The 25,807-nt window shown below is 37.9% G+C and overlaps 1 protein-coding gene across 6 annotated transcripts in view; it reads right to left on the bottom strand.

Moving 5' to 3' along the window:
• COBL (cordon-bleu WH2 repeat protein) overlaps positions 1-25,807 on the bottom strand; it is a 145,561-nt gene that overhangs the window by 81,275 nt on the left and 38,479 nt on the right. For 2 of the 6 annotated variants that reach the window (XM_072329895.1, XM_072329898.1), the window contains exons 2-7: positions 25,576-25,782; positions 18,493-18,703; positions 17,555-17,783; positions 15,331-15,375; positions 13,335-13,429; positions 9,986-10,069 (exon numbers count right to left, since the gene is read on the bottom strand). In XM_072329895.1, coding sequence (XP_072185996.1) covers positions 9,986-10,069; positions 13,335-13,429; positions 15,331-15,375; positions 17,555-17,783; positions 18,493-18,703; positions 25,576-25,782 — 871 coding nt within the window. The remainder of the gene's footprint in view (positions 1-9,985; positions 10,070-13,334; positions 13,430-15,330; positions 15,376-17,554; positions 17,784-18,492; positions 18,704-25,575; positions 25,783-25,807) is intronic. The other 4 variants (XM_072329899.1, XM_072329896.1, XM_072329900.1 and 1 more) reach the window with 2 other exon arrangements.

Raw genomic sequence — 25,807 nt, 5'->3', positions numbered from 1 at the left:
CTCCGTCAGTTCTTCTTCACCATGGCTGACCACACTCCTGCTTCATACACTCACACCTTATACACTTACACTGACAGGAGTATTTCATATCCATTCCCCACCAAGGAGCTGTGGCAGATCTTTTCAAGTTCAGCTCTAAATTTAGGTGAAACTTATGTTAACATCTGTGAAAACAGACACAACACATACCTGCACTTACACTTTCAACAGCACAATAACTTCCGGAAAAGGGGAAGCAGTAATGAGAACTACGCTTACTTTCTGGGTTTGCACTTCAGATAGCACAGAAAAACTTGCTTTTGTAACAAATTATTGGTTGATGAAATCCACTCCTTACTTTGCCACTGTTTGCAATTAATCTTCTGCAAGACTTAACATGTTTACTTTGGGGTTTTCTTTCTCCCCAGTCTAAAAATGCTCTATAAGCAACTTCAAGGACTTTATCTGAGCCAACCGTCCATCAAAAAGGAACTAAGTTCATATATTTTCAAAGATGACAGTGGAAGTGCCAGCAGATCTTTCTTCTTACAAAAGAGAACCTAAAGTAGCATGACAAAGAAGGATTTTTAAAGGGCCTAGCATAGATAATGGCTAACAGCTTACCAAGGGCACGGTCCAAAGCCAGCTGAAGCAAGCAAAAATTTTTCCATTGGCTCCAATGACTTCTGTATCAACTCTCCAATGGACACCCTAATGTTACAATGCCAAAAGACAGCAACAATGTGCTCTAAGCAGCACACAAACCAATGGACAGCCTAGTTGTGTAACTATCTGGAGAGGATTAAAAAAACAAATTGTACCCTCTCCTAGCCCCCCACCCAGATTACGTTAAACAGCGTACAGAACCCGGGACTACGAAACTAAAAGACCCTACATCACTTTCATCTTCAGCATGATGCTTTCCTTTGATTTCCTATTCAGCCACAGGAAATTAAAAGTAAAATAACAAATCAAGACAGTTCACAATCCAAAGCAAAAGTACTGCAAAGTTTTTAAGCACAGACATAGTAGGAAGTTTGTTTTGTTTTGTTTTTGTTTTTCCTTAATTCAACAGGTTGCATAGAATATTTTCTCCCAATCATTTATTTAGTTTGTAGGGGAGCGGTGGGGGCAGTTTTGAAAAGACAAGTTAATTTTAATTAATTACTAGTTAATGACTTCTACAACCGCCAATATTTTTGGTTGATATTGTCCTTCTGACCTATAACCCTTAAACTAGAACACGGACCTTGTTTAACGTTTGTTAAATTTAGACGGCGCCACAAACCAGTACTGCCCCCCCCCTCCGCCCTTGCTGCACTAATCTCCCATGCCAGCTGCTCCAATGTTTACATTTGAAGGGCTTTCTCTGTTTGTGCAGAAACGCTCTCTGCACAGTATCTCTCATCTGTACATTTGCCAGAATCAAGGCAAGAAAAGCCTTGCTGCTGGAATTCTGGATTAATAAATAGTCTTAAATTTTTCTTCTGCCCTTCCCTCTCCTGTCAGATACACTGCCATTAGGTTTTTACAAGGCAAAACTCCACAGTGCATTTTACTGGCCTGACTCTTGTCCTGTACAAACAACTGTAAATCAGAACAAAGAAATTACACTACCTCTGTGCTGAAATCAAGATGTGTACCTGAACATTTGCTGGGACAGAAAGAAGATGATGTTATAATTAGAGGAAAGGAAAAAATTTAAGAACAGGCATAAATCTAATGGTAGTCTCTCCATCTCTCTGTGCCAGCATGCTTCAGAGCACTTGCTCAGCTTGCGTCCCAAACATCAGTTCCACCTGGCACTCATCAGGGCAACGAGTAACTGAAGCAAGTAAAAACTCCAATAGGTGCTCGGTATGACACAGTGGGTCCACCTCCTGTGCATACAGCCCATCATCTCTTTAAGAACTCTACAAGGCTATTTTTTGCTATCTGCCTTGTCTTCTTCTGGCCTTCCTTCTTGTGTAAATGACAACAACAACAACAAAGACAAAGAAAAAAAATAGCTACAAGAAAGATTATCTACCTGAAGGTATTGCTACTTCATATTATGTCTTTAGAAAGACTGCCCACTATTTGACACTCTCCCTATCCCCCTTGCCTCCTAAAGTACTGCCAAGAACTGAACTGAAATGTTAAACACAGGAAGAGAAAAAGTAGTGCCTAAAATACTTGCTATCACTTTTGTTAAGCTCATGGGAGAGTATCAGCATTGGAGCTGCAACTAAAAGACCAACAGAACTTAATTTAGCAACTGCTCACTAGAAAAGAAGTATGTGAAACAGCTACAAAGACTACAGGCATTACGTTTCTCCTAGTAGCTAACACCTGAGTAGCACACACAGTAAAGAGTGTTACACAGTCCTCGCTTCACATACAGAGCTCCTATTCAAGTTTAAGGGTGACCTGTAAGGACCGCTAAGACTTAAGTAAATTTGACTTTGCATGACAGAACTAAGCCACAGAGTTCACTTTGGAAAACTCCCCCATCAAAGTGAAATGTTTTGTGTCCTGTCAGCAAATGTTGTTTTGCAAATCCTCCCTCATCCGTCATAAGATGTTATTGAGACATACGGTTTCACACACTACCAAGCAGCTCAGTTTTGCCAACGAAAAATAATGCACAGAACAAATATGTGTGGAAATCATTAGATCATCTAATTAAAAGAAATGCTATTATTTGCCACTACTTTTAATGAAATCAAGCCTTTACTGTCCACAGAAGAGGCTTGGAAAAGAACCAAATCCTATTAGCACTCATGCCTTAAAAATTCTTTGCAAGTGAAAAGACATTACATCTTCGCCGATATTGAAAGCCTCTACTGTATCTAAAACCTGTATATGCTAATAGAATATTTTAGACTAGTATAATGAATCTATGGTTACATGGGATTTAGACTATGCCACTACAAAAACAAGTGTTATTACAAATTATATATATATATACATATATACATATATATATATATATAGCATTGTGTATTAGCAACATGGAGTCCATGACATACAATTAGCAAATTTTTGATTTCATCTACTAAAAGGCATTGGTATAAATACACCATAATCCTTTCATTACAGTAGTTACATTTGGAAAGCTTTAGAATACTTTGGATATTCATCATTAAATCAAACAGAAATGTACTTTGTAATGGAATTAATTATTCCAACTCATTCCAAGACCATCCCTAAATTAAACAGAAAAAGCATTTAATGTACACAGAAATATGTGAAATATATAGTAAGTAACTATACCTCTGCTTATCCAGTATTCTTTAAAGGTGGTACTTCAACACCACTGTATGCTTGCCAGTTACACTAAGAACAATATGCTGAATAAATTATGACCAAATAGGAATTACAAGGCTATTATATGCTATTAAGGGGCTCTGGTAATATTAAATGCCAAGAAAGCAAAGCCTGAGTGGTTGAGATGTCACTAGAAAAATCTCATATGGAATTTAAGTTCACCTGTTTGTTGGTTTTTATTTTTTTTTTAATGTCCTTTTATTAATGCAAATTAAAAACCATTGGCCTTATTAGATGCTGCTTTATTCTTTTTTTCTTTTTTTTTTTCTTTTTTTTTTTTTCACAACAAGTTAACTTCAAAACTTTTCAGTGAAATCAGTAACAAAAGATGAATCAGACATTAAAGGATTTTGGGTGGTTAAGGGTGTGTCACAAGGTCTTAATTAAACATTCGAGGGAGATATCTGAGCCAACTTATACCAGCCCAACTAGGTACATCCACAGAAAGCAGAAGGAAGCCATGTAGCCCAGGTTTGGAAGCTCAACTGCCTCATATACCTGGCTACCTTACCACGTTCTTCCTAGCTTGGGCCTCACCAAGACACACCTCTCTGTGCTTTCCCTTCAGTAAGCCTGACATATATCTCTATGATGTGCTTACTCTCATTTTGGGGCCAGAATTCTGCTTCTGGGCATGCTAAGCATGAAACTGCTGAGAACCCATGCTCCTAACCTCTTGCCCAAACTCCTAACCTCCATCAGGATCCACGAAGTTTGCAAATCCCTGTCCTCATCAGCAAGAGTTTAATCCTATTAGGCAAACCTAAGAAACCTGGCTCCACGCGAAACCTAGCTGCTGGAAGAGGCAGCTGTTATATCTCTCTCCTACCTCATCCTCCACAGCCACTTATGAAGTTCAGCAATTCTGTAAGAATATGGGAAATTCAGGTTCAAAACTTTATTCCAGTTCAGAAGAGTTAAACTTCCATCTCTCCAGAGCAGACTGAGATTATCATCTGCTCATACACATGAACGTGACTTTAGGTAGGTGGATACTGAGACAAGGTCATCTCAACTGAGCAGCAACCATTTGGCTTCTCCAGTTGTAGCTTCAGTGACCTATTTGTTGGATCTAACATCTGCTTAGCATAAGACATACAAAAACATCTCTGGTGCTGGCACTGGAACACATAGCTGCCACCGCACTTAAGTTAATGCGTTGTTAGTCTGAATAGTTAAGCTTGCTCTTGGTTTGTCCTTCTGAGTCACTGAATATTTGGGTATCTTTACGAAAGGATGTTTCCCACATCAAGAATACCTCACAGCTTTGTTCCAGTCATCTCTAGCCCAGCCAGTATTTTGGTTTACATTACAAAAGAAGAAATAATTCTCTAAATAATGGTCCTGAGAGAGATAGATTGGCTGCCGTCTCCAAATGCACAGAAGAGATCCAGCTTTGTTCTTTCGCATTTTGGCTGACAACAGTAGGTAGCAGTTTTACAAAGTAAAAGCCTTAAACTCAAGATTTCATCCTGAGTAGAGGCAGGTAGCAGATGCACAGACTGGTCAGTTTAATGCAGAAAACTTGTGTACTGATTTCAGTGGCTTGAAAACTCAGTAAATTTGACTCTGATGCTTACATTTAGTGTCTAAAACAAAGGAAACTACTTCTTTTAAAATACCCAGCAAAAGCCACTGGAGGAACAGAACTGAGTTGTCCTTTCAAAAGCAGAACTGCAGGAGAATGACACAGCTCCAGCTTATTTGTTTTATGACAAGAAGGTGAACTGTACTGATTACATCGCAGTGCACTGTGGTTATTTTACTCTCATGACATTTTATGTAGACATCTTCTGATGACCACTGTGCAACAGACCTTCTTTTAGTAAAGTCTTGCTGAAAAATATTACTTAGCAACGTGATACACGAAACCAATTCTCAACAGAGGAATGGATGGAAAAAAGCCAAGCCTATATGATTTGTTTTGTTTTTTTTTTAAACTGAATGATCTTAAGTCACTGTCGCTTGGAGAGGGAGAGAGCTAACAAGTGACTCCTGAATACATAACATCGGCAGTCCTGTGGCTGTACAACCTATGAAGCACAGCCAGAAGATGGGTCAGACAACACCTCCCTTCACAAGAGTCTGTTTTCAAGAGACAACATTATGATGCTTTAACCATAGCTGCTGAGACTTCCCATTCCAGGTGTCTGCCTCTGGCTATTTTATTTATTTATTTATTTATTGGGGGGGAGGGGGCAAAGTAGTTCAGCTGGTTCTGAGAACCAGAATTTTCTCTTACACTCCACATTAACTTCAAGGACCTTTTCTTTAAAGAGGTCTGTAACATCACACTTTGGAACAAGAATTTGAAGGCTGGTGTTAAGCAGCCACTGTTTCAAGCTCATCTGCTATCACTTATACTGCAAGGAAAATTTAAAGGTATTATCTTAAATATATGAAAGCATCCACTTCTTATATAACTGAAGACAGTGAATCCTCCAAGTGCACACCACAAAATGAGGTGGGAAATGCTTTATCTTCTCAGCATATGTAATTCTTGCTGAGAAGAACCCGCACAGTCTACCTAATCCATCCTTCATCTTCAAAGACAGAATCTAGTGTGTGTAGCTCATCCTCAAGATGTTTCTAAAGGTTTTGCAGTATAGATCAGGCAATAAATATGTCACAGTCGCTTTAAAAACCTACTCTGTTTTGAGATCTCCATGCAGTCAGATTTTTTTCCAAGTTAAATTTTCATTGTGATAAATGAAGAAAATTACTTCTGCTGCCCTCAGTGGAAAAGGAGAAAGCAAGGTGATCACCATACTTAAGTTGAATGCCAGTTAGAAGCAACCTAAATCCAGCAAAGCTCACCTCGTCAGCAAGAAAAGTTCAAACAACATTTTCTCAGAATATCAAAGGATGTAAAAACTAAAGTTACTGCTGTGATCATGACCCTTTCCCTGAGTTATCTGATATTTAAGATTTTATTTTTCTTTTAACCATATGAACAGTTGCAGATTCAAAATCATTTTTAATTCTTCTATATCTTCCTGAGTGTCATCCTGCATCTAACTCCACCAACTTATAGACAAAAGAATGGTGAAAACAGACCAGTCTGCTGTAATACTTAAGACAACCCTCCATACTAACATTGGGATTTAAGTTTCACAAACAAAAACACACAAACATGTTTCAATTGCTTCAAAGCCAGAACACAAAGCAATGTCTTGACAGTGTGCTCTAACTCTAAACTGTTAAGGCTATAGAACTGTTGCAGGACCTGACCCTACAAGTACCAATAAAACACCCTAAGAACTGCCAGGAGACCAAGGAAGAAGCAAATGAAAACGAGACTATAAAGTGGATGAAACTGTCAGAAATGAAGAAGTATTAAAAAAAGTTGATAGCTACTCACTTCCATTCAGACACAAGGACAACATTCTTGTTGCTGCAGCTCTGTTGCTGCCCTAAACAGTACCTGACTATGTGTGGTCATATCCTGAACTATGGACAAAGTACTCAGTTATTTTTTGACATCTAACATGGTTGAAGTAATCAAATTTTTTCAGCTATGTTGGTGTAACTGTACTTGATTTCTCTCAATCACTTCTAAATTGGGAAAGCGTCTCCAGCCAATTCTGAGGCATAAAAGTGACAGTACATGAAGAGCAAACAAGACCCTGAAAAGGTGAATAATGTATATATATAAGTTATTCATAGGGAACGTAGCTGTTTCTATCATTTAAAAAGTGACTGCCAAAGTTATGAATGTACTAGAAGTCCTGATGTTTGTTTTTTTTTTTTTTTCCCAAACTTTAGGGCACTATCTTTCTTCTGAAAGATATCTTTGCTTCCTGTACCCATGACAAAAGCAAAAAAACCCTAACTAAACAAAACACCTCCCCATCTTCCCTCCCATAAACAAACCACCAACTACCCTGAAAAACAAAACAGAAACAGCAGCACCACCCCTATATATATCCACAGTTTCTCTGCTGCCTACTTGAAATCTACAATTACCTTTTTTCTTTCCTGGATATTTTTAATCATGAATATATATAATAATAATATCCTTGACAGATCCATTAAGCAGTAAATTTCCAGATTCCCTGCTTTGCTGAGGATCACTAATTCTGTTATGAGTAAGACATTCCAATTCATACCAAAGACTAGATTTTTTTTTGTTTACTGATTTTTTACTGACAAAAATTTGGTCTGCTGGTTTGAACTACAGAAACCTTTTGTGATAAGACTTGGTGCTGAAACTTCAAATCCTCTGATAAATGTCCCTGGCCGTACTTTTAAATATTTTTTTCCCAAGCTGATTTATTACATAAACAAATTCCACATCAGAGATACACATCGTTCGGCACTTGGGATGTGTTTTTTTTCACTCTTGATTTATGAAAACACAAAGGCCTCTAAAATAAAAAAAGCTAATTTTAGAACTGCGTTCCAAGGATCAGGTTTCATCTTCAACTGTTTACTTGAGGACAGTGACACCAAGTGGCAGGGATTACTCACACTCCCTCTTTCCTTTCCAGCTGTTCTAAAATTCCAGCTATGAGACCATACACGGTACCCAAAAAAGGAATATGGTTAACCCTCCTGCGTCTCCCAACTGGTTTATCTGTATGTTGTACTTATATGCAAGTGTGTTTCAATTGCGTTTGACTTGTGAAAAGGTACCCTGGTTCCTCTACCTAGCACAAAGCAGTACATATTAAAGGCAGAGATTTCTGCTTCATTTGCAACATACCATCAGATTTCAGAACCATTAAAATATTTATTGATATATGTCGTAATTAATTGCTGCTTCTTGTGCACTGTCATGGAGAATTCTTCCATTTTTGCATTCTCTACAGCGTTAAAATCTTCTTTATTTTTACTTGTACTCTAAGTGTACTTTCACCTCAGCACAGCTGTTGACTTTTGCATCTTGACTTAGAAAACCTCCTTCTTCATCAACAATCCAAACTATTTTAGATGTATTAATAATACTACCAATAATTACAAAAATACAGAAGTGATGATGGTTAGATTTATAAAAAGAGAATTCAACTTGTGCTTGAATAATTACCAAAGATCTCTTACAGCTTTATTCGATTCCCGCATATTGGCCACTTTTCAAACAAGAAAGAAAAAAATAAATATGGAACAGAATCATTACTTTTTACACAATTCAGTGCACATTACCACCACATAACAGTGGTAGAAGAATCTAAACTAAGAATACGAGCACACCTCATCCTGCCTTTATTTCAGCTGTACTTCATCAATTGCCCACTTCCATAAAGCTAAGATTTTCCTGATCCTTTCACTATGCCAAAGATAATCTTAGAAATATTGATTTTTTTTCTTTACAAAAAAACCTACACTGAAACTTGAGTTTTGATGTTTTGAGATGTCTCACTTTGGGAAGGCACCACACAGATGGAAAAGACAGTTCAAAGTATTTGAACTACCTCCATTATATCCTCACTTGAAATCCCTCTTCTTATTCTTCCTCTTGTCTTAGCTGAGTATTAAGATGAAGAAGTATATAAAAGGCAGTGAATACAAACCACAAGCAGGTTTTATTTTTGGGGAGCTCATGTAGTTTGTTTTTTTTTTTACTCTATCTAATATGTTCCAGTTACCAATGAAATCTTCCACTAGAAATTTATCATCTCCATTTCTTTTCACATTTTTTTTTTTAACTCTTCTCCTTGACTGTTGATGTGCATATTTTGTGGACCATTTTCCAAATATTTGTTTGTGTAATGGGACTCATAGTAGAGTCACACATTTCAGGCTTTCATTATGTTGTCAACACAGACTTCTCCAGGTTTTGAAAACAAAGTCACCATATTTGAGTCACCATCCTTGTGTGTTTAAAAACCATTTGGATGTGGTACTCAGGGACTTGATTTAGCAGAGGGTTGTTAGGTGGCATGGTTAGGTTGTAATTGGACTTGATGATCTTTAGGTTCTTATCCAACCTGAATGATTCTATGATAAGAAACCAAGTAATTAAAAAAGCAAAAAAATATATCCAATTCATTATGATTACAAATCTATCACAAAGCCTTTACAAAAATATTTAAGATTCACACTTCCTAACTAGAAACCTGGTTATTTAAATAGTCTGTCAGGAACTTAAAAACCTTCCTAAGTGTGGTTTATATGATTTTAGTACTTCAAAACCTACTGAAGTACATAACAAAAAACCCTTATGTTATCAGAAGAGCTTTAGAACAAAAGTAGTCTCCATCCAGAAGTTACTTGAGAAGCTACTGGAGTGCTGCCATGCAGAAAGCCGACATGGTAAAGGGATAAAAAATAAATAAATAAATAAATAAATAAATAAATAAATAAATAAATGAGGTGTGCTTCTGTAGAAAAAATAAATATACAAAACAACAATGAAAGCCAACCCTAAACATCGCTGATAAGGCTTGCATAAGGCAGCATTCTCACCATTTTGCAGGAACAACACCTGCACCCTTGGTTAAACCACTTTTTACTCACAGCTGCTTAGAATATTACTCTGAAAGAAACCTGTTTCATGGTTTAGTTAGCTAGAGTTTAACTGAAGAAAGTGCACTGCATTTCAAGATATGAATTGTAGACAGAGGTAACTAAGCTAGGTGGAAGTAGGTCGCATCTACTTCTACTTGACTAAGCACAGGGAACAGCAGCGGGTTCTGGTTATTTAAACTGCTGGATCTAACAAAAAGCAGGAGAATCTACAAGCCACGTTAGTACTTACATCCAAGCTTCCTTCACTTGTAGATGTAGAACTAAAAACATCCTCCTCACCATAATCTCTGCTCATCCTCAAGTGTTCTTCTGTCTGTAACACAAACAAGTATCCTACAGAGCAGTAGCAACGGAGAGAAAAGAGCAAAAACATGCCAGAGCAAAGCACCAAACCTGATTACAGAATGAGGACAAGTTGCCTCTGCTGCACTGGACTGCTGATAAACACTTAAGGAGTCTGCAAAATTTCTCTGAAATAGGGAAGCCCTTAAGAAATTCATTAGCAGGAATATGAAGAAATTTGTTTTTAATATTATCAAAACAGAACAATATGAAGGCAAGGAAAAGGAAAACAGGTAGCAAGCAGGTCCTTCAGTCACATTGCCAGTCTCTGCTATAACTGCACAAACAGATAGAGGAGCAAGTAGAGAGCTTCCTTCTCCACACATGTCAAAGACAAGACTGCTTTTGTGTCCTATCAGATACCCTCTTGAGATCCTGTGATCATCTGCACACCACTGGACTACTGGACTATTTCGCAGTGCCAATTTGATGTGAAGGTAGCCTGTATTTCATATCAAAAAGCATGGAATTCTGCCACCTTTATGTCTTTATGTCAGCTGCAGGAGAACAGAGGGTAACTGATCCAGAATAAAATTAGAATGGACTGAAGAAGGTGACACCTGATCTGGCACTAAGCCTGTAAGCAAAAAGGTAACCTACAAGACATTTTCAAGCAACTTGAATCAACCATGAGAAAAGATCTCTGTTTTCATTCTGCGTCATGGTTATTTTACATATAGTTGGAAAAAACAAACAAACACAGAAGAGTTCAGAAAGCTGTACCTAATGTATTGTCATCCCATGATTACTGCCTTCAGTGAGCTAACTGAGAAAGCAGGAGTGTGTGGGCATGGAAATCTGAGCGTGGGCCTGCAGAGTGGAGTGACACCTGATCCAGGACATTTTGCAAGACGGGCTAATACTCTCTTCTTCCCTTGCAAACAAAGTAATCTTACCCATAAATGCCTGAAACCCCACAGCACGTCTTCTGTTCAAGACTTCAGACAATCCTTGCTATCAGCTAATTCTAAAATAGAGTACACATGACCACATACAGTGGCAATCCTATATTTGTGTGTGTGCATGCAAACGGTAATGCAAACAAAGAAAAAATGTATAAGCAGAACCAACCAAAGTCTTGCAGAGGAGTAAAATCTTAACCAAGAAACAGTAAAAACGACTTTGGAAAAGACATTCTGGGCCTTTGTATGTCCTGAAACCACAGAACACTGGAACCTGAAGCCCACAGGACACGTCACTATACAATCCCTTTGTAAGCCTATTAATTCTGTCTTAAAAGAAGTTAATGAATTTATGTCCATTCCGCTAAAGAAGTATCTTCAGCAGTTTCAGCTGTAAATCTGCCATAACACTGAGTCACATCTATCACGGCCACTTAACATGTGTTTCTCCTTTATATGATATGCTATTCTTCAGTTCAGTATTCTTCAGTAATTCTCCCATCTGTTTGGGCTCAAACTACTAGAGAACGTACTAAAAAGGTAACAATGACCTTCTTGCAGCTCTAAACAAAATGGTTGCTAAATCTCTCTTCTACTATTGATTTGAAAGTAAGAGTCCAATAAAGAAACAGGAAAAATCAATTAACTTGTCAGAACTAGCAGCAAGACTTAAAACTTTATCTCAGATTTTGAAGCTGTTTCTTCATACTTGTTTGTGCAGTTCCTACCCTCTCCCAGGACATAAATTACTTGCAGATTATTAATACACTCTCAATATTTTTAACATCTATTAAAATATATGTTCTAAAAAGCAACCTCAGGCTATGACCTCTTATTTTCTTAACAGGTATGAAAAAGAGATTTGGAAGAGAGGGGAGGTATAGAAGCATAATAAACTTGTAATCCTAGCTGTGAGAAACAAACTGCAGTAACCAGAGCACTGCCATGTTTCACAGCAATGTTTTCCAATGTTGCAAGTGCAATTATTTTACAAGCTAAATCTGATCTGCTTCTGGAATTACAACTCCAAGAGCACACATTTCATACTGAAGTGCAGTAACATGGAAACAGATGACCAAATATCATGCAGTAAGCATGCTATGTTCAGTTCCTCCAGAGGAAATGCAGTGCCATGGTGTGCCCTTGGAGTTCATGTTGAGCTTGCTTGTGAACTAGATTCTTCCAGGCAGATGCAGCATTATTGCTTCTGTTAGCCTTTATTCCATACTACATGGGAAACACTTGCTTACACAGGATAAACACACCAAAACTGACTTGGTTTCCCATATTCCCAGCACTGTTGTGTACTTCAAAAAACATTAATAATAGCGCAGGGTCTATGTCAAATCAAGTATTTCAATATGGTAACTCCCAGTGTTGATACTGGAAACCACTGCCTGGAAAAATAACTCCAAATTTGATCATAATGAAAAACAGCGAGAACAGAAAGATTCTGGAAAGTTCATACAGTTTTAGAAACACGACTGGAACCATAGTGTAACACCAGTCTATCAACAAAGCAGGTGCTACTTAGTATCAAGTCTAATTCAGATTTCACTGCAAAAGCCTTGGAGGGCTTTTAAAATCAGACAAAAGAAAATATGTTCTTTGCATGTGCTCTTGAGTGAGACAATTTTCTGAATTTAATTTCTGTAATGAGGGGCGCACATTTTTCATAAAGCATCTCAAGAAATTTGAAATCTCTAAAACACATAAAATGCATAAATACCACTTTCCAGTTTTCCCCTTACAAGGATACTGTGTATCTTCTATAACTGTTTAAAGTTACTTAGATTCTGCAACTGTAATGATATCTTGAGCTTAGTTGAATGAAATTTTTTTTATATCAACTTTCCTTTCTGAAAGTTTAAAAATGCCCAACATGCACCATAGCAGATGCTGATCATTCAGTGTATATTACTCCTTATAGTACTGAGAGTTATTTCTGAGTCATCCGTTCTGCTGTTGTGTTATCATCATCAGTAAGTCTGAGCATACCTTACTGCAGATATACATGCTTTAAAACAAAATATTACAGATGCACAGAAGAGTCAGACATATCTAATGTGTTCTATACTACATCACTTCCTTCATAAATACTTTTTTTTTTCCCCTTCAATCTATGCGCTACTGAGTGGACTGAAAGGTAACAAGTCTGAATCTCCATCCGTACTGATTAACCATAGTTAAAACATTTGCTGAAAGATGACTCCTTGGAAAAAAAGGAATCAACATACATAAAAATCATCAATAACAAAATAAACCCCACAGGCAAAATATATATGTAAAGAAATGGACTTTCTTTAGCAAAGTAATATATTGATGAACACTTACCTTGCTGTTGCTTCTATTAGCTTTGAAAAATCCCAGAAATCCTTTCTTTTCTTTTTCTATCGCATCATTGCTTAGTGAAACGCTTCGATTTGGTTCTGAAAAAGTTAGAATGGAATATTTTGATATTTCTGAAACGAAGATCAGTATTTTAACACATCCTGGGTTAACGCTGCACTTTTATGAGCTAGGATTTTATGAACTGCATTATCTGAGAAAATACCAGATCTTGCACTTTCATTTTCATCACACTTTTCTTTGCTCTGAGTTTCCTGCAAAATCTAGGGAAGGAAAATGGAATAACATCATAAATTTTGTTCTGTTTTCATTCACAATTTAGTAACCCTCAAGACTCTATGATCACTGTCTCCCTTCAACTTTCCCAACATTAGCTGGGTTGGATAAGCAATGTGATAAGGTCATGCATTACAGAGAACAACCGTTAGTTTGACATTCAATATACAGACTGTAAAACTCTACTGTATTTTTAATGCCCACTGCCTAATGCTAGAGATTTCTCTCTGCTTTCAAGAACAGAGTATCCCACTAGCACAAAGAGTTTGACTAAAAAAAGTTACATTCTCTTGTAAATATTTATTTCATAACAATGATTACGTGTACAGAATGGCTTGTTTCTTGTCAGAAATTAATGGTCCACTTTCTTACAAGAAACCCTCATCTCAGAATTCCTGTGAATTGACTTGCATTTCACACATGGCACATGATTTTCATGAAGGGTCACTTTGCACATCAGTAATTTTAGCTGTTAGAAGGTGTTAAGCACAGACAGTAGTTCAAAGAAAGACAGAAAAGTGAAGGTGGCAAACTATTAGGAAAACAGGCAGAAACTGTCCTTAAGAAAGGCTGCAACTCCCCAGCAAATAAACAAAGAAACAAAGAACAGTAATAAATTAATACCTTCTTCAAATAATGTCTAGGCTCATTCACCAGAAACTCCTGGGTTTTTTTGTTCAGTTCTGGGCTACAATTGGATACGGATCATGATTCCCTTGCTTGTCTATTCAAAAACAAGCAGTAATGACAAAAGGCTAGCATCAGCAATATCAGTAACTGCTGATCATCAACAGTTTGATGAAAATCCAAACTGGGATTTTAAACACTGCATATCACCTCAAAACAAGGAATCTGGATAATTTTTTCTTATATAAACAGAGCAGCTATGCATTCCAGTGTGATGCTCTGTGTAAGAAGGAGCCACAGCACACATGACATAGGAGCCAGCAGGAAATTCACTGGATTCAGTGAAGCTAAGAGCCAACAGGCCCCTAGTCAGTGACATCCTCTCCATGGCTGTCACTGTCTGCTGGAGATGGACTTTGATCCTGAAAGTTCATAGAAGTTGCCAACTGCTTTATTTTCATTGCACTGTGTTTACTGGTAACACAATGATCTAACAAGTCAAGCACACCTTTCTAGAGGATAATTAACAATGTTATAGAACAAACTCAGTAGTGGAAAAGGATATACTAAACGTACATCTTTTCTGTTTAACAAGAAGCAGAAGCACAAATGTAATCTAACAAAATCATATATATTGTAGTAATTCAGAAGCCAGCAGCTACCCAGAATTATGCAATGTGTATGAACACATTTCAGTTTGATATTAAAATGCTTCATTACAAATAAATTACAATTAGTGGAAGATCTCACTGAACTCGAAATATTCTGCCTCTGCTTCTGTAAAAAGTTGGAATCTAAAAGACTTGAAGCATACTGTGCCGTACATTAGTTAAGTGACAGGATTTGTTAATTGTTGGCATTTAGTGGCAATTACTGGAGAAGTACGCACACAAGTGTGTTTGTTCTGACAAAAAGCATGGCCGTGGAAACAGCGTGGTCCAAATGACAACACAGATCGTGACAACAGTTTGTTTTACAACAGCGTTTTACACTACAATGTTAAAAATCCATCTCCCAGAACCACATTAAACAACAGCAAGGGAAAAGATCATTTCCCCTCAGCAGCATTGTACAGTACCTCTGTAGTTCAGAGAAGGTTCAGACTGAGTTTTTGATGGAGGAACTGGAAAAGGCAGGCAATGAAAGGACAAGAGAAGACATATTAAATTTCTAATATTGCTCAGTAAGCCACAGTATTCATTCACTACTCCTAGTATTCGTGTTCCTAGGACTGCAGAAACAAGACCTTACCTGATACTAAGCATGCAGAGCTCCTACCAGAAGCTGTTTAGCTGAGAAAAAGTTTGCTCCTTCCGTATTTCCTCATGAAACAGTTTCAGCTGCTACACCGAAGTACGTTAGCAGGTGGCAGCAGAGCTTGCCTTTTAAATACACTTTGCCTTCAGCATTTTTATTTCAGGGAAGAAGAGGAAGACGAGTATTTTGTTTCTGTAGAACCTGCTCTTACAAACACAGCTAGTGAAAATGTACTTTAAAAATCTGCCACTTCTGGTAATTAGTGAGCCTGGACATCCTATTCTATGCATAATCCACAAAACAACTATTACATAGAGCAATGGGATTATTCCATAGGAGTGTTATGAATGAAAATACAGAAGGAAGGTAGATACTTGAACAAAGACAAACCTTTAGTAATTTGCATATGTATTTAACATTATTCTCTTGAAGCACCACAGTGCAGAGTAAGAGCAAGGCAGAGAAGGCTGATACACACTCAAGATCAGGGGAATCAAGATCAGAGTTCATCATAATGTACTGGCACAGCTGCTCATAGAAGCTGTGGTGCCCCATCATGGAGGTGCTCAAGGCCAGGTTGGATGGGGCCCTGGGCAACTGAGCTGGTGGGGAGCAACCCTGCCCACCACAGGGGTTGGGGCTGGGTGGGCTTTAAGGTCCCTTCCAGCCCAAGCCTTCACATAAATCTATCACTATAAGATGACCAATAACATACTTAAAGGTTAACAGAATATATATATTTCTGATGTTGAGAGCGGCACACTGTCAAACATTACAGATTTTCTGCTGTAATCCCAGGACTAAAAGTATTGTTTTTGAGCATACAGGATAACTGCACTCTTTGAACCCTGACTTGAGGATCCATACAGCACATACATATACACAACCACCTTCATTTAAAAAAGAAAAATAATAATAAAAATAAAAAGGAGTTTAAGTAAGGCCTAGGGTAATTATTCTGTATGTTGTTTCTGAAGTATGATGAACATTTCTTGTTGAATATTATGCATTTTCAATATGCTGCTCCAAAATGTTTAACTTAATTACAGTAAACATGTCTTTAAAGAAAAGAGAAAAACACATAATTCAGTTATGACACATTGTCAGCCACTTTTTGAGCATCCTGACAATCCAAAGAAAAAGGAGACACTTAGTTTACTTAAGAGTCTAAACTCACTGAAATTTGGCTCCTGAAGAGGCAGAACTGTCACTTAGTAAAGCAGTTTGAAAGGAGAGACAGAACATCAACATAAATAAATAACTGTATAAATAAAAAATAAGCCTGCTGCTCAATGCATAGAAGACTGACGTTATCTAAACAATAAGTAAGGACATCTAGCGTGCTGGAAATGATACTGATTGAGACAAACTGCAGGAGACAGCGCTAATGAATATCACTTTCTGATCTCAAAGGAAGAAGCAGTTGTCAATATGTATTTTTAAAGAATGTATACTTTAAAGCACATAGCATACTTCTGCTTTTTGAATACACAATAAGGCTGATGAAATTCAAGCACCAGCTGCCACTACAATGCTGTCTATGAGAACAGAAGAGGAGGGAGAAAAAAGAAAGAAAACTTTAAATACTAATACCTCTTAGCTTCTTTTCACAAAATCATCAGTAGCTTTGCTCCTTGGAGGAACCACCTCCGCACCCATTCACAGTTTGTTCATCACAAACCCTGTTCTGTCGCCTCTGCCTCTCAGCTTTCGCAGCTGCCATGACTGCAGCACGTCTCTTCTTTCCTTGTCTCTGACCCACAGCACAAGTTGGTGACGAGCCTCTGGGTGACGTGCACCGGTACCAACAGCAGCTCTGAGAGGTACCAAGCTCCTCCTTTCACCCTGCCCTAGGCCAATGCGTGCTCTGCGAGGGCCTGCGCAGCTTGGCACTGGCCCCAGAGTAACTGGGGATGGCTCGGCACACCACTGACCTGGTTGCTGCTCTCTGGATTGATGCCCCCCAAAATGCTCTTCAGATGCCTAATTTCTAATTGTTGGCACCTAATCTAACCCGGTAGGAACTGCTTTCAGTTGTAGCTCACCTCTTTTTCGGTCCCAGGCGTACAGCTCACTTATTCCCAGCTCCTCCAAGGATTTGGTAAGCTCCAGCTCCTCTCCAGTGATGCTGTCTCGCAGAAGAACAATGTGCTCCTGACTGACCTCACACTTCTCACAAATAGCTGGGATGATGTTGTGAAGAGGCACGTCTGGACTGACTCGAACCACTGCCTTCTGTGTCTTCAGGTAGTTTACCACCAGCCTCACCGATTTCTGCAGAAACAAGTACAAATGCTCAGCCCTCGCTTTATAATGGCTATGCTCTCTTACAATGAGAATGGTATTAGGGGCTTCCATGTTGACTTCATCTCTTTGGCAGCCTTAACCCCACATGCATTTACTGCAGAAAAAATATTATTATTAAAAGAAAAATTCTTGGAACGCCTTTGTCTCTAAGGAGACAGTCAGGAAAGCAGGCAAATAAGGAAAAGGAATTAGAGGCACCCATCAATTTTGTGCCACTATTTATAAAAACCACCATAAAATATTCAGCAAACTAGTATTTGGAAGCTGGCTACTTGTGAATTCTCACAATACACAAAATGCATTTATTAATGATCAGTCTTCTCCCTTATCTTTAACACAGATTGCAAATAAAATACTACCAAAGCCTCGCCTACCTTTACACAATCCCACAACCCTCCTTTTATCAACTACTGTCAATTTCCTCATTTAGGTCTTTGATCAAAATCCTTTACAAGAGCAAATTCCCATCTAAACAACCACACACAACATAAAATTCTGTGTAAATGCTGCAGTCTAGCCAGTCCATGCACAAATCAGCTCAACTAGTAGAGCAGGTTATAGTCAATCTCAAGCCTCCTCCACCTGGTCTGAAGATGCAAAGACTGGAAAAACTGCTTGAAGCGATAAGAACAAAATGATGTTTCATGTCACTGTTTTAGAGCTACCGAGTACTGACCTCAGGAGCCCTTGGCAGAGGTCTCTTTATCTTCTCTTCAGGAACCTTCTCTTTCAGGAGTACTGTCTGTACGTCCAGTGCTCCTATCAAAGTGTTTGGCTTGTAACTCAAAGGTTGTTGAGTTTCCAAAGACTTCAATTCAAGACTGTACTGGGATGGATTCAAGTGATACCGGCTGCATAGATCAACCAAAAGATCCATCACAGCTTTACTGTAGGGAAGAAGACATTCACTGTTAGCACAGAGAAGAACATCTGCAAAACAATTCACTTGTTTTAACATCAGACAAAAAATACAGGACAGTTTCTAGCAGGAAACAGTGCTGATGCTCTTAAATGCTAAACAGATCAGATGAAAACATCTGGAATTAAGTGTATTAGAGGAAGACCACAGTGCTGATAATAACACTAACAAACATAAGCCTAAGTGGACAAAGTGCATCTTTTCTGTTAATGCACATATTAAATTTTCCAGCTCAAAATCTGCTCTTAAAAGGGAGATACAAATAAATGATTCATTCAAGTAACCTCCATCTACATTTGAATGAAAATCAAAACAGAACACAAAACTGGAACAAGAGGTAGACAGCATTTTTTTTCAGCTTACAGATTTTTCTAAAATTTCCACCGTTCTCCCCAGTTTGACTTTCCCCAGTAATACTTTCAAGTAGAAAACATCCCCTCTTTCTTTAATTTGGTAAGAATATTAACCCAGTATACAAACATCTGTTTTCTAGTATTTGCTTCATCAAAATCTCTCAGCATAGATGTGATTCCCAAACAACAGGTTTAAGGAGTCAGTCACTTCTGTCTCTTAATCCAAGACATAAAGCAGAAGTAATAAATCAAGCAGTAAAGCTGCTTGATACTGCCTGATACAGTAGATACGAGCTATGTCTCTCCACAACCCAGCAAGCTCCTCTCTACCAAGGTGCTGAAAATTCCCAGTAAATACCATTCAGGATCTGATAAAACATGTTTATTAAAAGTGCTAATGTTTATGGAAAGTTTTGATTTGATTGATCTGTTATCAACAAAACAACCAAAGTCAAACAAGTTACTGGCCCTCTTGAAGGCCCCTACACACAGGGTATTTTTATTCTAGTGGAAATTAAGCATTTAGACAGCACATTTCCCAAAGGAACTGGCAATTATTCTAATAATGTGTATACTGGAAACGGATATAAAAATTCAAAATGCAGAGAAAATGATAGAAAAAGAAAAGAATCCTGCACAGATTATTAACTACCATCTGTAGCCCAAGAACTGTCCTCAGCTGTGGGCTGCAAGTATCTGGAGAATACTCCTGGGGAATGCCCACATTCTTTTGAGGTATATGCTGTTGGCTAACAACTGGTCAATAAGTCGCTGAAGAATGATGGAGGGCTAATGAAAGAAAAATGCAGTGAAAATGGAAAATGAGTCTAATCCCCTGTTAAGCTGCAAAAGACTAAAGTATACATAGGTGTCAGCTCTCCTTGTGTAAGAGGAGACATAATTCAAGGACCTTCTTTACGGTAATCTATTTCAAGTTTAATTCAGTTATGCAATGTGAAGTGAGGAAGTGAAAGGTATGGAAAATGTGAAATATAAGATCGCATTTGAAGAGTATGAAACCGCGTGAGAAGATGAAGATCGAATGAGGAAAACATTAACATGTATAGGAGGTATCGGAAAAAAAAGAGCACTGTGGTTGACTGCTAATACAAAGAGTATCTAACCAGAAATGTGCATCCAGGTCACTTCATGACATTTTCTGATAACTTATTCTGGCAATATCGTCCAGTCGCAAATGCCTCTATTTTGCAAAGACTTAACAAGCCACAAAACAGAAACATTTATATACAGTAAGTCCAGACTATAGGAAAATCCTACACACTCTGATCTTTAAATTAACATTCATTATGCCGTGCAGGAGTAAGCATTTTTAAAAGTGTCAGTCTGTCTGATACAGATCTCACCTTGTCTGTTTACAGATACATTTCTTTTAAGGTGAAATTTGCATGCTTTTTTCCCCTTCAGCCTTATTACTATTGTTTCAGAGAAAAATAAATAACCTGGCAGAACCACAACACATGGTGTTCTATTTGCTAAGCATTTTTATTTAAAGTGAAATGCTAATGTACTCCTGTAGCGCATAATATTGTGATAATTCATTCAAGCGTAGACTCTTTTATATCACTCTACACAAAACAAAACAAAAAAAAACAAACAACAAACAACCAAGAAATCAGTCCTCAAAAACCATTTTTTAAATACAAACCTATATTCCATCAAAAGAGCAGTTTATAATTCTGTGTACTTTATGAAAATACGTTACGTAGTAATAGCATCTCAATTTCAAGGTTAGATACCTCACCAGCCATCTCAGAAAATAAGTTGCAGACAACCACATTAGTTGACAAAATTTGTCCAGATAATGAACAATTTTAAAATCCAGCCTAACATGAGATTTCACTTTATTGTTGATTACAGAGCAGGTTAATGAAGGTTAATGAACATTTAATGAATTCTGAAGCATCCCATCCTGTTTCATACTGCTCAGAATATGCAACTGTTTCATGAAAAGCATCCCCAGGCTTCACCTGTACCATTTAGGAGTAGAAATTAAGCAGTATCTCTGAAGCTTTTGAAAGAGCTTCAAAGTGCGTAGTTTGCTCTTCCCAAAATGTAAATTTCGGAAAAACATTTCAACAAAACTTCAAAAGGGTAAGAAACAACATGAGGTTTTCAACAAACAAAGTTTAAAATTCATACGTTTCCAGAGATGTAAGAGTCGGGAGTCCTTGAAACGAGGTTACTCTTTCATCAGACTTCAGTTTCACCAACTCTATAAATTCTCCTTTTTAAATACAACACAGTTCAGAGACTGGTTTAAAATGGGAGTTTATTTCTCCATACATGTAGCACATACAGAAGAGAGCTATTAAGCACAGCCAAGGAAACGGTACTGAACCACCTACCAACCTAAACCAAGCGTTTTCCTAAAACAACTTTTCATGAGCTGAAAGCAGCTCTTGGAAGATGCAAAGCATCACACCTTTCCTTGTTCAAGACATATCAGTACGTTAACCTAATTGTGAGATCTGGTAGAAAACAATTTGAAATTCAGGCAATTCAGACCGTAAAAGACTAATTCTAAAGCTGAAACAAACAAATTAAACGCCTCTGTATTCTCAAGTGTTCAGCTAAGAAACATACTACTATCTCCTTTTAGCAGGACTTCACAGGAGTTAGGGCGGAGACCAACTGCTAAGTGACAGATACTAAACATTCATCACTGATAAGCAAACAGAAGAGCACAGATATATAAATGGAAAATGAACCCAATTTATGATTCAGATAAGATGGTTCTAACAACTATTTTTAGCAAAGGACAATGCTTCAGTTTCATCCTGAGGTCATACTACTAAGCAGTTTAACATTTGAAAGCAAGTCTGGAAAGTAAAGATTAACTGTTGTGTCACAGGTACTAAACAGGCTGAAGTCCTGCTCAGTAAGAGCATGCTGGACAATTTGCGGATAGCTGTGTCATGGTGTTATCTAGATCAGTCTATGTCTGTGACAGGGGGACAGTAGGCTTGTGGGCCCCCTGGCCCCTGACAAATGGGAAGGGAAAAAGGGAAAAGGGTAGGGAGATGGGCAAGCTGTTTGCCAGCAAGATGCTGCAAAGACATCTAGAATTTCAGAGGCAGAAAACAGGGCAAGTTATTTTGGATGTGGTTTGACCTAATCTCTCCAGGATCACAAAGAATATTCCATTTTAAAATACGATCTTGTACATCTAGGAAATGGTAAGAAAGTTCTACTCTATAGAATTCTCCTGTTCCCCTCTGCTTTCATGCTACAAATGTTCAGAGAGCCTAACTGGAAGAAAAAAAATTCTTTATTTAGGTTAATTTCAAACACATATCAGGAATCCATAAGGATGGACTGTAAAAGAAAAATGGTAGAATAGAGAAAGTGAGTTGAAGTCTCTGAGGCTTTACCCAAACAAAGTCAAAAAACAGAGAACTGTGTCAGTCACTAGTATTTTCTCATGCTTCAAAGCAGACCAGGCATCTCATGAAAGGACTAGAAGTTTTTCACATAACCAGAAATGTGTAAACTAACAAGGCAAACTATATCAAAAGAAGTCAGGAAAGCATGATAAACAGATGTTAATAAATGCTTTCCTTTTGTTATTTTGCTGAGGAGTGTTTGGATCTCATTTTCCATACTGGATATTCATTCTCCATACTGGATGTTCATTAGGAAGTGCAAGACGAGGCAAAGGACTGGATTTGTCAAGCCTTCCACATCTTCAGTCTTTCATCATTCCCCATGTTGAGCCATAAGCCATCAATTATTATCACTTAAGTCTCTTGCTGCAAATTATATGAAAATATTCTGTGATTATATGAGCTTTATGCTGCATGTAATGCACGCAGACCAATCTGTCCTCTACTATTCACTGAATAGGACTACTGATTTATCAGGCTGCTGACACTAGAGGTCTGTATCTCCATTAACCACTAAGCCCTATTCAGTGTCACTCAGCATGAATGCAGACAGATGCATGATCCCTGTATTTGCAGGTTACCCACAACTTATAAGGATCACAAACAGAAAATGTTTCTGGTAATTCTTGTGAGCTTTCCCAATTATGCTCTAAATGTCTGGTTATCCCCTCTGTCAGATCTGCTAACAGTTGGTGTGGATCTTCTGCAACACCAGCTAACCTTTCAGGACTTCATGCAGGCCTCATAGAACAATATAAATATTGGTTAGTTATGGATGTATTTTATAATTCTGTGGGGATGGGCAGGTAGACAGGAAGGCTAACAGTTTTGCATGAAAATTTCTATATGTTTTACAACAGAATTCAAAGGGACCAGTTTTTGGTTGTTTTTTAAGTTTTTAAATACCATTCTAATGCTACACACACTCCTCAAGGACTCAGTGTTGCCCTTAAGCTGTGCTACGCCTTTCCAAAAGCTGAAATAAATTGTTACAAGACAGCAAAAAAAGAGAGACTGTCACCTTCTGCAAATTTTTATAAATAGATCTACTTCAAATTTCCAGATTCTAATAAAATATCTTTAAACAACACACATTTTCTTTTTTTTCTTGAACTATCTTGCAAGGAAATTTAATGAAAATTTTCTGTCCTCTTGCTGAGATTTAGCAGAACTTTCCACAAAGGGCACAAAGTAAAATTGATCATATGCTCCCATTGCTTACACGCGATGAGCAATTTGAAAGAGATAATTTTGACTCTTAATTTGGTTCATTTATAATAACCTTAAGTGATACTGAGTACAGCAATTACATTTTTGAACATCCCTCAGTGTACTTCTTTGATCTGTGAAAATTTCCTGAAATTACCCAACCATTTTTCATGATGACGATGCTCAGAGCAATGGTTTGCAAATTTTTCTGTGAAAGAAAAGCTATTCCCAGAGTATTCAAAAGCACATTTTAAAGAATTCGGTTCCACTGTTGGCCATGACAATATTGAATATTTACAACAGTATAAGCAATAGCAGGATTTTCTGAAATTTCTCTCTGTAGTTTCACTATACTTAAAAAGAGCAAAGGAGGAAAAGAATGTATTAACTGAACTAGAACTCAACAGAACAACAAAGACAACATTTTCGTTGCCGTGAGAGCTTCACGTAGACCAGAGGAACAGCCCTGATGAAACGTCTAAGGTTTAATTTTAACGCTCATCTCAAGGTTTCAGTCCACAAACTAAAGATGGCAATAACCAAGAGACTTCAACACAAGAGAGAAGAAATGGAGGTGAGAAAAAGCACCTAACACAGATTATTGTACAGGGATTCTCCCTTTGTCCTTTTCTCTTCTACCTTGCATGTTATTCAAGAGGTCCCACTGAAACACTGCTCTCGTAATGATCTTGGAGTGGCTGGTCTTTGTTGTTTTGTTGTTGTTGTTTTCTGAGGGAAAAACAAAATATTCTACTCATACAGCATTGATCTCTCTCTATACAAAACACTGCAGAAAGACTAAAGGTCCCTTCCAACCCAAACCATTCTATGACTACCCTCTTGTTAGCTGTCCAAATGCCTGCATTTGCCAATGAAATACTAGATTTTATTTTGCCACCTCATAGTCTATGAATTTAATTTCCTGTTCTAGTTTCTAGACCTGCTCACTTCTTTCTCTCATTAAATCCAAGCCTCTACCATAAAATTTTGCCCACTAAACGTACAATCAAAAAGCTCTGATGGGCACTCTTTCTTTCAAACTTTCAATATCACTCTGGCTTTAGGGTCACAGAAGTTACTGCTAGCACTAGCCTCCTTAGCATGGCTAAGCAAACACTAATTTCAGCAAGAAATCAGAGTGAGGAACGAAGTACCAGAAACTATCGGCCATTGCACACCTCCTCCTCAGCCATCAGAATTCACTAATCAACAAACAGTCAGAACAGACAGGTATATCACACCAAGATAAAGTTTTACAGGAAAGCAGATAAACTTACATAGTTTACAGTTGTAAAATAAGCACAGAGTCAGATTTAACATCAGGCTACTATACACTCTCCTAATCTGGTATCTGACCTTGGTAGTACCTAAGGACAAGGAGAACCTCTTTCCCTTTCCATAGCAAATCCAACTTGTCTTTATACAGAAAACATTTTCCAAAAACAAGCAGATGCTTTGTTTATTATGGAAATATATTACATTTGTGAAAGGAAGATATCCAAATTTGATGAAAGACTCATTTTCTGATCTCATTTCTTGACAAATGCTGCTTGCCAGCAGAACTGCACCAGCACCTCTGTATTTGAAGATAACCCATCACAGCCTAAGCCTAGCCCAGAGGCCCTGCATTAGAAGACACAGGCACATACATATGCTGAGGGTCGCTCACAAGAAATACAGTGACACAACGACTAGTTCTTTCCTTTCCCATAAAAAGGAGTCCCTTAAACATGGGTTTCAGGACTCTCTAGTACAGAAGCTCCCTAAAATGTAAGAAGAAGCATGACAGAGGAACTTTATCAACCTAGAAAGGGAGACACTAATATTGTTAATTATCCTACTGGGAACGGAGGGCTGTGAAATCAAAGCCTTACCTTCCTTGTACAGTGCTCTTCTGTTCCACCCCACTGGGTAAAATCACTGTGAAGTCCACCATTCTATTTATCATATTCTCCTTCATGCTCACAAGGCTCTGATCAGAAATTACGGCTGTCTCTTCAGGTGACTTGTGCTCACTGTGAATTCTACTGGCTGCAGAAGGCTGGTTTGGTGGAGGAGGAGCACGAGCTTTCATTCTTCTCCTTAAGAAAAAAAGGCAAGAAGAAA

Source organism: Excalfactoria chinensis, chromosome 2, assembly GCF_039878825.1.
Source record: "Excalfactoria chinensis isolate bCotChi1 chromosome 2, bCotChi1.hap2, whole genome shotgun sequence".
Lineage (NCBI taxonomy): Eukaryota > Metazoa > Chordata > Aves > Galliformes > Phasianidae > Excalfactoria > Excalfactoria chinensis.
The sequence above is the reverse complement of the archived record's forward strand: the minus strand, read 5'-3'. Positions and strand labels throughout refer to the sequence as shown.